The 12,621-nt window shown below is 38.9% G+C and overlaps 1 protein-coding gene across 5 annotated transcripts in view; it reads right to left on the bottom strand.

Annotated features, from left to right (window-relative positions):
* Positions 1 to 262: 262 nt before the first annotated feature.
* ZFAND6 (zinc finger AN1-type containing 6) overlaps positions 263 to 12,621 on the bottom strand; it is a 35,947-nt gene continuing 23,588 nt past the window's right edge. For all 5 annotated transcript variants that reach the window (XM_014251164.2, XM_005521563.3, XM_088063006.1 and 2 more), the window contains 5 exons: positions 11,008 to 11,177; positions 9,830 to 9,941; positions 7,648 to 7,748; positions 1,818 to 1,931; positions 263 to 1,228 (listed from right to left, as the gene is read on the bottom strand). In XM_014251164.2, coding sequence (XP_014106639.1) covers positions 1,080 to 1,228; positions 1,818 to 1,931; positions 7,648 to 7,748; positions 9,830 to 9,941; positions 11,008 to 11,158 — 627 coding nt within the window. In that variant the 5' untranslated portion in view covers positions 11,159 to 11,177 and the 3' untranslated portion in view covers positions 263 to 1,079. The remainder of the gene's footprint in view (positions 1,229 to 1,817; positions 1,932 to 7,647; positions 7,749 to 9,829; positions 9,942 to 11,007; positions 11,178 to 12,621) is intronic.

The following is a 12,621-nucleotide window of genomic DNA, read 5'->3' as shown; positions in this document are numbered from 1 at the left end:
AAACTCCTGCACGTGACAGACGTGCTGCACAGGAAGCATGGAGAGCTCCCTGGGCAGAATCAACACAAGGTCAGGAAACTGCAGTGTCTCTGGTAGTTACAGGTGAAAAGAAAAAAAACCCATCAGATTTTAGCTGGCATTGGGATACATGTGGTAGCCATGAATAAACACACTCTAAGTAAAAGAACCACCAATAAAAGGTCCCCACTAAAATGAAGCAAGAGAAATCCAACTCACATATGCCAGGGACAGCCACAGGGGCTCGGATTTTTTAAAATTTTATTTAATCAAAGTTAAGACGTGGATAAACATAAATACAGCACAGGTACTTCAGATCATTCTTCATATTTGTGTACAGACAAACTGATGGGATGTAATTCCAATGAAAACTGCAGTCAATGAAGTGCATACAGCCTTCCCCCCACACACACAAAAACAAACCCCAATTAAAAAAAAAAAACAAACAAACAACAAAATCCCCACACAATCGCAGCACACACACTCATTACAAATGATTCATACATAAATAGGTAGAGGGTGCAAACAAGCTAATATGCGAACATGTATAACCTCTCGTTAATGGGAAAAAAAACCAGAAGCAGCCATAATGATTAAAATACATTCAGTTACTGATAACTAGTTGTGCCATACAAGGCATTATCAATAAAAAAAAAAAGGAAATTGTGCTGCAGAGAAAAGCTATATACAACAAGAAAATAAACTGCAAAGTTAACGCATGCATGTTTTATCCTGGAAAAGCACAGCCCTCCAATATTATCTCCATGTTTGTTATAAAAGCCCTCTGCACTCAACTAAAATTAAAATGATCTTAAAGGATAATACTTGTAAAGTTTACTTAAGTCTTCAGCCACAGAAAACTGCAATGAAAATAATGTTCAGAGTCATTTTCAAAACAAAAAAAAACAAAAACAAAAAATCTATTCATCTGATGACATGCATGATTAAAAGGTCTAGGCAAGATACACTGCTCTACGTTCCTGATGACTAAGGAAAAAAGCTCAAGTCAATTTAATCTGCAGATGGTCAGAAGATTTTTATATTCCAGCAGAAGCAGCAGTTCAGATCTTCTGGATCTTTTCCCCAACAACTACAGGATTCTCTTTTCTGATTTTCTCAGCAGCATCAGCTTTATAATTGTAAGAGCAACTGTGTACATCTGAGTAACGGTGCATTCCACAGTAAACGTTCCCACACCGACATTCAAACCCTGTGGACAGAAACAGCAGCTCAGACATTTCAACATTCTTAATTACACTGGTTTGCTTTAAATCCTGAATGTGTTCACTCACTAGCAATAAATCTCAGTCACCAGTGTCAACCAATCAGCCAAAGAGCCTCTGCTGCAGAAAGCATAAGAATCACAAGTAATACATTTTTAAGTGATTACAGCAAGATGTGACTTGACCATTCCTCCTTTTTGCATGACACTATCACAGAACATTCCTAGACAACTCCTCCTTTTGCTATGTTTATGAATCTTCACCCTCCAGAACTCAGGCCCTTTCACTGGACCACTGAAAAGCTGACTAGTGAATGGCAGCAAACTATCATCCAATTCCTTAGCTAAGCAGACTTCCAAAAGGAAGTATTTGGAATTATAAACTTCACTTAACAACAGGAGGCTGGAAAACAAAATGATACATGAATGACTAATCTAGTAAGAGTCAGCTGAAAGCACCTTTGACTGTTATTTCAAATCAGTATCAAATGACTATGCCCCATTTCCCCTTTAAGATAACATTACAAAGGGCCAAAGCCTAAACAAGCCTAAGGAAACTGAAATCAGTATTTCTTACCAGTCAGTCCAACCTTCTTCCTGCACATGAAACAACGATTCTTTTTCTGTTTTGGTTTGTCAAGCGACTTGTCCTGTTCTTCAGGTGTAGGCTCTGCATTCTCTGACACTGAAGCTGACATTAAAAAAGTTAGTAACAACAGTGGAGAATAAAAGTCTGTCTGTCCCCTTTTAAGTCCTACAATAATCTAAAGCCCATGCTGTACATTGGGCCATTTTGCTGCAGCTTCCATGTCTGAAGTGCATTGGTCTCTCCGCAGCAACTGGAACTCCCACCTTCTAGACCTTTGATATAATTTAAGAAAAGAACTCACCAAATGCTTGAAAATACCACAAAAGCAACTGAAACAATAAGCAGTAGGTTTAACAGCAAGATTCAGCACTGTCAGATCTGGGAAGAAAATCCAACAGCCAAGTGTTTCCCTACAGTATTACTCGCCCAGTTCCCAAAATCTGCTTGCAAGAAGGACTCCATGTAACAGAATCAGATGAGAAAAACACCCTCTTCCAAATCCTGAATCAACATTATTTTTGCTGAAGACTGCAGCATGGAGGCCACACAAAACACAGCGTTTCAGTACAATCTCTACCACTGTGGTGATGCTGCTGCTCTTGTACACCTGGAAAAAGCCTACATAGTCACACTATCTGGGGTGAGAAACACCAGCTCAAGAGGCCCAGGCTTACAGGGTAGAACTATACTGTCCTGGAGCTCAGAAGGAAGCAGGTAAAAACCTAATTTTAAAGACATTTCTCCTAAGGCATCTTTCAACCTACTTTAGTGCTCTCTCACATCTAAAAGAAACAGGTTACAGGTTGTGTGGGAGAGTATGAACAAGCAATAGTAGTATTTGCCTGAGTCAAGTAAAAATAGAAGTTGGCTGGTTTTCCTCAAGTATTTGCACATTCCTTACATTACAAAACAGAAATAGAAACCAAAAAAAATACCCCAATTTCATTTCAAGAAGGGCTAAGAGCCAGCCTCTGCCTACCAGACATAGCTAGACCACAGCAGGACAAGTCTCCAGTAAGATACACAGAAGTTGGGAGTATTTGCAGCGAAGAACAAAAGCAAGCTCCAGCTGGGAGGAGTGTGGATGGAAGTAGAGCTAGAACCAGTGCTGTAAGGAAGGGAATACAACAGCAAGCTCAGGCATTTGTCAGGGAAAAAGCTGCAGGCATCTCTGTGCAGCTGGACTTTTGTTTGTCAGAGACTGTCAGATGCAGATCTGTGCTAGCTCTTCACCAGCTGACAGCTCTTCTGCATGACAAACCCAGTGGGGTTTTTCATGTGCTGCTATTCTGATCTTTTTTTTTTCAAAGGAAAGGGCACTCATCACTTCTGCTATGTATCAAAACATTGTACTAAGCAACATCAATGGACAGCACGATACCTGATCACCAGCAAAGACTTTGCCTGAGGGGACAATATATTCCACAGGTTAATCTAGCAAAGGTACATGGTCTATTAAATCCTTCTAAGTCAACCTCGACATTACAAGCAGAGCTTCTCTTAATAAATTCTGAAATTTATAACAATTCCTAGTTTGCAAGGAAAAAAAAAAAAGGTTCAATGGCTTTAAATGGCTGCTAAAAGACACATTTCTGAGTGGGCATAATATCAAAAGGATTGCAAGGTAAGAACCAAAATCAGCAAGGACTAAAAGAGGTGAGATAAGAACCAGAAGGTGTAAGATTTACTCAAATGAACTTTTGTAGTTTTACACAAAACAGATATTGCACTGTTCATTAATTCATTAAGACATATTCATGCCATGAGCTAACATTCTCCAGCTTGCATTTCCTGCTGTAGCAAAATCCAGTTACCTCAATGTAAGTTTCACTAAGAGCCTCTGTAACTATTAGCTAAATTTAGGAAAAACTGTCACTCTTCCCTGCATGACAAGGCTCTCACACATCCCTACTTACATTTTCTTTGTGTGTATGGCTCTCACATTAAAAAGGTTTAAAAATATTTAAGAGCTGCTGCTCAGTGTAGAACCAAGTGGGAAGATTCTTCTACTGCACCAGAAGTCACTTTGTATCTACTGTAGTAACCATAAATTTCAGGTCTCATTTTGCTTTTGAATAGAAGCCAGAGATTTGAACCAGAGTCCTCTATGATAATCACAAATACCCCAAACACTTTAGATGACCAAGTGCCAATTTTCAGTCTATAAGACACCTGTGATGACCACAGCAGAACAAAGCCAGGTAAGATGCAATATTGCCCAGCTTGGAGCTTGAAGGAAATATGTTGCAGCCACTCCCAACTGCTGGACTTCATCCGGATTCCAGGATGCTGCTGCCTGCTTTCCTTGAACCAAGTCCTCCCTTCCCCCAGCCCTGCCTGCAGCAGAAGAACAGAAGCCCTGGCAGCACCAGTACAAGCTGCCAACTAATCAAAAAGGAGTAAGGTATGAACAAAGGCATATATATATAAAATTTCTGGAGTTGACAAGTTGGGCTGGCCACTAGAAATTCCCTGATTTACAGAACATATTCCTAGCTGATCAAAACAAGCAATGCCTGGATTTCCTCCTAAAGGCACAACACAAGCTTTTCCTTTTGCTTTGCTTGTGCCAACCCCTTCCTGAACTTCAGTGTGTTCTGACTGACCACAAGAACAGCATCCACATGACAAAATGCACTTCAGCCTCTGCACCCCTGCAGACACAACGCAGCTCTGTGTGTGCAGCAAGACACCCAATGCCTCACCTGCTCTCTCTGGATGTTTTACATTCATCACCCCTACATCACTGGGCAAAGATTTTAAACATAAAAGGTTTCTCATTCCTACAGAAGAGCATGAACAGCTACATTTACTTCTTAAGGACATTTCACCAGGCTTAGGAAGAATAACCCCTGCACCTCCAGAGGAGTGAAATGTAAAGTTAATCCAGAGGAGAATATCACTAATTGTTAACATTTTAAACTGACATAATCAGCCTAAAACACACTGTTTCAATGTTAGGAAGTGGCAAATTAAGTAAGAGCACACTAACCCACAGAATGTAGTTTCAAATCTCTCTGTTGAGTGTTTCCTCTCTCCCTAGAGCATTCACTCACTATATCATGGTATCCTGTATCATTTTATACACTTGTATCATAATCATACTCTACCTCTGAGTCCCTGGTACTATGACAAAAGTGAGAAGTACCCATCAGTTCCTTTCCAGTATTGTCTACGGAGCCAACCCTGGTAAGACCCACTAAAGTTGAAGCCATTAGTTCAACTGCATTCACCTTAGGTCCCAGTTACCTCCACACAAAATTCTGAAGCAACCTAATTATTTTAACACCAGATTTTTTAAACTCCATTTGAACTTAACTGTTTTACCTTACTAAACTCCAGATATGCGCAAAATCAGGTGACTTCATTCAGAACAGCCATGTATCTTTTAGACGGTTAATCCAATCTAACTTTGTACTTTGGTTTTTCAAATAACAACCACAGCACATGACATGAGCATGTGTCAGGCATTTTGCAATGCTAATAGTACATACTCTTCTCCAAATCACAACAAGCTTGAAAATCACAGAGGCTGTTTTCATTCTCAGAAGTTTTCAGCCTCAGAGAGGCTGAGAGTCCATCCATTACTTGGATTTATACTTTTAGCCCCATGTTCTTCACTTGTAGGAGCTCCATAATGTTTTTGGTGAAGTCCTCCTGCCTTTCATGACGAGCTTTCTATACCTTTAAAATCCTCCCTGAACCAGAAGCATGAATCCTAACCTGGATGGTTTTAATTCGTTTACCCCAGGGAAGTGAAGCACCTCTTTACCTACTTGCAGGCTTGCCTGGAGGCAGCCCTGTTAATCCTCTGGCTGACAAATCAGGAACGCTGATTGGCTAATTCTAACAGGGCCATCATGCTGAGCAAAAGGTACAATAGCCCAGGAGGTAATTAAAATGATTTTGAGAGATGCTTAGAATAGAAGAAAGCTGCTAGAAAAACTGGACTGTACTTAACGAGTTTCATTTTAGGTCATCTTTAATGAAATGTTCATGGTATTTAAGAACATTAAAGTTAAAAAAAAAAAATTCTATTAGTCCCTCTCTTAGCATATCTGGGCTTTTGCACTCTTCCATAAGCATCATCATACAAACACTAGCTCCAAGTCTACACTTATGAACATATTCCAGAGTCTTCCTCTATTTCTTCTTCAATGCCTAAATCCAACAAAGAAAAATCTGAACTGCTCTTTGGGAATTTTATCCCTTTGTAGTTTTACCTTGACTGCAAACAGCAAGGACTGCATTGCACACAGCTCAAGTCTCATTTATCTGTCTGCTTTAGAAAAGTAATAATAGTAATCCAAGCAAGTTTAATTATTCACCCAGTCTTTCATTCAATGTTGTTGTAGCCTGGTAATTTTTGTTAAATGGCAAGTTAAGGGGACCTTAGCTGAACACAATACATTAACTTACACCAACAGCACAGAACAATTCACCGCAGAACAGACATTCCCACAAGGCAAGATTTTATCAAAATAAATACTGACATTATTTCTCCTGTTCCCCTGCATCAACAGAAGTACTATTAGACACACTTCACTCTGGGACCAACCAGCACATTGCTGTGACCTTATCTTTTTCTAAATGTTAGAAACTTAGGCAATGCTAACCCACCTGGATTCACATGTTTGTATACATTATACATGCTTTTCAGCAACCTAAAATTCAACTTCAAGAAAAAAAAAAGAACTTCAGGATGCACAACTGTGACAGCAATTCAATTAAATCCCTCTCAGCATCCATTCTAAGATGCTTTCCTTCCAAACCTACATTTTCAAATCAAAATGCTTTTTAACTGGAAACACTACATTTCCTATGATTTTCAGTTAAGGGACAACACAGAAGGAACTCTTAAGGAAATACAGCTGACCCTGCCAGAGAGTTATAAATAGGGATGGTAATTTAGAACTGTAACTACATGCTGGTGATGTTCTTAGTTTAGAAATGAGGGTACAAAGAAAAGGACAGAGGACACAGCTGAGTAATCTAAACACCTGATATATGTTGATCCTTGAAAAACATACTGCAAAATGCAGAATACTTACTGACTTTCCTTTAAATACCTTTTTTAATGCCCATAAAATTAGCAGTGTGAGCACATTTTGTATACTCTGACATTTTTGCCTTTCCTAAGAAATACTATTTAGTTTTTTTTTGTCTTAAGCTCTGAAAGTCTGCACATAGAAAACAAGAAAAAAAGTGAAAAGAAACTTTACCTTGTACTGGCAAGAAGGATCTTAGGTCAATATAGTTAACCCACTCAGCCATTGTCCTTCAAGCAGACATAGCCTATGGTTTGGTAATTTTATACTTGATAAAGTGAATTTCAGTAGTTCAAAATCTTACACCACTACAGCTCATAGGTGAAAGGCTCTTTTATAGGTGTTACTGGTTTATAGAAGATACTGACCCTGTTCTTCCAATGGCTATGTCAAACACCCTCTATCACAAATATGCTCAAAAACTTCTGATATGTGCTGTAAATGGTTACCCTGAGAAGTAACACATACTCAGACCTCTACTTAGATGTAATAGCCATGGCAGAGACATAACAGGATGCTGATTTATGATGTGTATTTACAACACCAATTAACACACTTGCTTATGGTAGACACTGACATCACCAATTAAATGCAAGGTTTCAATTTAACTTGCCGTTTAAGAAAATAAACTTTATCCTTATTTTGCCTTCTGATTTCACAGAATATTTGGGTCTGAGAATCAGCCAAGTCTTGAACAGCAGTGTATTAAAAACAGTCAAAATTTAAAAAATATTATTCATAAGTTCTGGCACTGAAAACTAGGCACCAACCTTGCAACCCTTCTGTCTCAGGTACTGTTTTGTCCACAGCCGTACTATCCGGTTGGGATGATGCTACGGATTCTGTTAAAAGTGACTGACTTGACACAGGGCTGAAGGGCAAAAGAAGAAAGTTATGATTTTTACAATGCATTTCCACATTCTTTTCCTGTAAGAGATACATTAGGGCACCTCTTGATGAAAAGGTATCCCAGAACTTTTCACTCTGAAGTTGTTTCTGTAACCACTTAAAACTGTCACAATCTGAACTGACACAAAAGGTAAATGAATTTTTTTTAATTCATACTGAATGCAACAAAACAGTTCCACTATAAAAAAGGAAAAAATATTTTGGGTGGTTTGGCATAGCATCATTCCACACAGAAGCAATAATGCAACATTCAATATGCAAGGATCTTCATAACTTAAGTCAGCAAGATAACTGTAGAGGAGATAGTTTCAGTGTTCTGGTGATATGAACGAGAAAATTGCAGCATGTCAATGTTTCCAGTAATAAAGCTGCAGCAGCTGCACAGAGAACCCCTTGCATTTTCACAGAGTAAAGTGGTGCAGGCCAAACTTCCCAATCTTTAGCCATCCTGCTAAACCACAGAATGGCTGAACATTCACCATTGAACACCCTGAGCAGTTGAGAGAGAGCGACTCAACACTAGCCATCACTCCCAGCCCAGCTGCTCATCCAGCAGCTCTCCTATGGAACAGGACAGAGTTCAAGTCCCAAGCAAGAGGCAGCACTATTTCATTTGCATTTTTTTTCTTCCTTTCCACTGAGGGATTCACTCTGAAGGTAAAAACCAGATTATCCAGCAGCCCATGAACCAGCACTCCATGAAATAACCAGAGCACCAGAGTTGCAATTCTAATTGTCAAGAACTGCATGTAGGTCTTGAACTGCCCGTCTGGCCACCTACAAAAGGGCATTGTCAATTAATTTTCTCTGTCCTCAGAGTGTCGTAAGTCTGAGGTATTTCCAGAGATTGAAGTTGAAAAAAAAAAAACAAGCAAGTGACACTGATTTTTCTGAAGCACAAGTTCAAGAGAAACCATCCACTAATTTCTCCTGCAGCCAGTGATCAAGCCAGTGATCAGTGAGGTACTTCTATTCTTTCATGATTGTAGTGAAGTTGTGAGAGAACAAAGGCAAGTAACTGTAATTGGTTCACATCTGTGCACTGACCTGAATGTACTTTTTTTTTTTTTCTACACACACCAGAAGAGTTGTTTCAGGGTAAAAGATATGTATTTTCTACCCCAACTAGAAACCTCAGAAGGGAAAGACTAAATATAGCATCAAGCATGGCACCTAGCTCTCAGTTCATATGCAGGATCCAAGCATGAGATAACACCTCCTATAAAAAGCTAGGGAGCAGAAAACAGTCTGAGCAGAATCAGTCAGCAGTAACTGATGAAATTGCCCTCAGCCTGTGTTCTACTACATTCATTTTTTTAAAGGAAAGTTGAAATGAGTATTACTGCAAGTTTAGCTTCAATAGTATATAACACACTAACACTTTTCACTCAAATTTCAGAAGCACTTAAGTTGCTGTTGGTTTCTAAACTGAAACGATGCCACTAAATATAAACAAATATTTAGCTTTTACAAATGGAGAACACTTAGTAAGTCTGAGTGATTTACAAGAGGACATTATGTATCCTTGAATAATCCAGATGGAAATTACTTGTTTAATAAGAGATCAGTTCAGTAGCACAACTTGTACCAAGACTCGCATCTTTACCCTGTTCTAGTACTCTCCACTCCTTGTAAAGCAACTGGCTTGTTAACACATTATCATACATTCATTTATGAGAGCTCTAGTAAACAGCTCCCTGACATTTTACAAAATCCTCAAGTTTCTAGGATGAAAAGAGTTCTCCTTTGGTAAACGTACAACTGCAAGTTGTGGAAGCGTAAGAGCAGCCAGACAAATTTCTGCAGAACAGAACCTTGTACTTGAGGCTAAATTCTAAAGACAAATTTCCATTTGAATGCCAGATAAATCACAGAGATCTGCTAGCATTCACCCTGAGATCCCATGCTTTAAAGTTAGCACTGAAATCTTACACCTCTTCCTAATCCTGGTTCCAACATTTAATTATGCAGGATCAGCACACTTCATTTAATCATTTTGACAGAGATTTTTCTGTAAAGACAGAGCAGACCGAAGCACCTTACCTTGGCTGCATAGATGGAGTCGATGTAGAATCTAAAGTGGACTGAGGTTCCTGGGCACTGCCCTCTGTGCACTGGACCGGTAAGGACTCGGTGATACTACTGACAGAGGCCGCTGCAAAACACACCCAGGGAAAATGTGTTATGCTACTTCCTGGGATTACAAAAGTTACACAGCACACATTTACTCTTCAACCCCTAAAACAGTCAGGAAAGTAATTTAATCTCTGCCTACACCACAATGAAACGTAATTTTACAACAAAGTAATTATGTTTGGTCATATTTTGATGTTCCAGCCCCAGGCCCCTAGAATTTATACTGCAGAAAATTTTGAGGCTGGAGTTTTAAAACAGATACCATTTTTTGCTAAATAAAGCATCTACAAACAGCTTTCTGAGGATAAACTGCAGTACTTTGACATGAGAAGCTGGTGTTTTGTTTAAAAAACCAAGATGGGAACACCAGTATAACATCCTAATGCCAACTCCAGATGCATTTTGAAGGGATAGAACCCAGATCCCCAGATTTCAGTAGAAGCTATTGCTTCAACTTAAAAGGTCAGGCTGAAGGAAAGGCAACAGTACACAGGGCACTGGGGCAAAAAGAACAGAAAGTATGTGAAGTCAAGAGGAAGCTATTGTTGCCTTTTCCCAATCTGGAAATGAAATTGTTTTAGTAAGGAGGTAATATAAGCACAGATCTTTATGTGAAGGCCTTCAGGGGTAGTTATGGAAAGATGTCCACAAAAGCCCCTGAAGGCCTTCAAAAGGAAAAGGCATCAATATCAAATGGTTACAGGTTAATCCTTCAGCATGAGGCTGCAGAGATGAAATACCTGTACTTAAAATGATTTTCATAAACATTTCCCAAGCTCTATCCTGTCTCTGTCAATAATTTCAGCAAATACGTTGGTGTAGTGTTTTTCTGCATTTTTGTAATTTCAAATCAAAAACACTCGAACGAATACAAAAGGTATTAGTGAGAGTCTACATCTGAGCAGATTAGTGGCTACACAATTACATTATGAGCATTCCATCCAAGATCATTCCATAAGGTGAGATGCTGGAATGAAATGGTTTGCACTAATGCTCCAACAATCAGTATCTGGACATGGCCAGGAAGCTGCTGCCCACTGTGTCAGGTTGAGCTGTTCACACACACGTGTGTTGGGGTTACTTACCAGGAGGGCTAATTCTACCATTACTGTTCTGCCTTTGAAGGTGCTCTTTGTAGCACACTGAACACATGCCATTTGTGCGAGGATTCCCATAAAATCCGCAGCCAGTGGAACAAAGCATAGGCACTTGGCTACGGTTAGTTTCTTGAGCCATTCTCCCTTCTTCTATAAACCTGAAATTGATACACACAACCCAGTATTTAGAGGCCTGAGAAAATCCTTCTTTTACAGCTGACATTCGAAAATCTGGAATTTCCTATAGCTCAGCAAAAAGACCATCCAGAAAAAATGCCTTGTGGGTAACTCGGTGCCCTTTCCCAAGAAGTCTATAAAGTCTGCCCAATAACACAAACACAGTCCTATGTAGGCTTTGCATGACCCACCTTCCCAGCCCCATCCATTTATTTTCAATGTATACCCCACAAAGAAAAGAAACTTTAGCAAATATTGGTGCTTCTGGCAGTCAGGTAAGGGGAGCAGAGGATGGGGACACTTATGCTGAAACCTGAACACCTGACACTGTGGAAGAGAACTGTAAAATCAGAGACAAGCATGGTAACACAGGCTTGCTTGCTGCATAGTAATTATAATTAACAACAGTCACATGAATTCACGTGTCATTATTTAGTCACTGCGTCATTAGTGAAAGATGACAACTGCTTACCACAAACCCCATATTATGATTTTTCACACACTAAGAGAAAATCACCCTTACAGTCAAAAATATTAGACCACATACACATAAACTCTTATTTATAAATTCTGTGTGAAAACATAATAAAAATGAGAATAGATATATATTTCTTAACTCATATGATTTGCTACATTATTTAACATCCTTAAATTTGGTTTTCATAAAAACTGTATCATTTATTTTTCCCCCCCCAGCTTGCATTAACCAAGTTTACAGATATTTGCAAGATATTACAAGAAAGTTACAACAAATGACAATTTCCATCAGTGTTCTCAGGCTCCTAGCTATTATCAAGTGGTCCAATTGCAAGTAATTTTTGACATGTCATTTCATGAGATCATTTTCCATTTTTCCCCCCCTCCATAAATATACAACTGCACTTTTTTTTACCAATTTTGAAAGAGAAAAGAGCTTCTCATTAAGAAACTAGCTATATCATAGGTGATTTTAATTCTTGCAAGTTAAGCCAAAGATAAGCAATATTACTGAAAAAATAAAACCAATCTTGCAAGTAACATCAGTATACATTTCAAACAAAAAAAAAAATCCAGAAGGAAAGGGGTTTCAAGATACTTGAATACTTCACCAATTGCCATGTTATAAAACTAGATTAAACCACAGTAAGAAGTACCACAGTAAAAAATATTTTCTTTTACATAAGATGTATTTGAAGCCAAACACAAACAACTTTCCCATTATTTTGTTTCCAGAGAAATCTCCCCATCTCCTCTCACACCCACATCCACTCCATTTTGTTTTTATTTCCCCAAAACATATGAAACTGATACCAAGAGCAAACCTCTGGATTGCAAAGCCAACGGCAACACAGAAACAAGTCAAGTCTTCTGCTCACAGCAATAAGGCACTCTATGGACAAGGAAGGAGTCAAGATATAAGACAAGGAAGATGTACAGGCAGGAAGA

The sequence above is a fragment of the Pseudopodoces humilis genome, chromosome 16, assembly GCF_049639895.1.
Source record: "Pseudopodoces humilis isolate 2021_Gansu_Grassland_sample_001 chromosome 16, ASM4963989v1, whole genome shotgun sequence".
Taxonomy (NCBI): domain Eukaryota; kingdom Metazoa; phylum Chordata; class Aves; order Passeriformes; family Paridae; genus Pseudopodoces; species Pseudopodoces humilis.
This window is presented reverse-complemented; position numbering and strand designations above follow the sequence as displayed.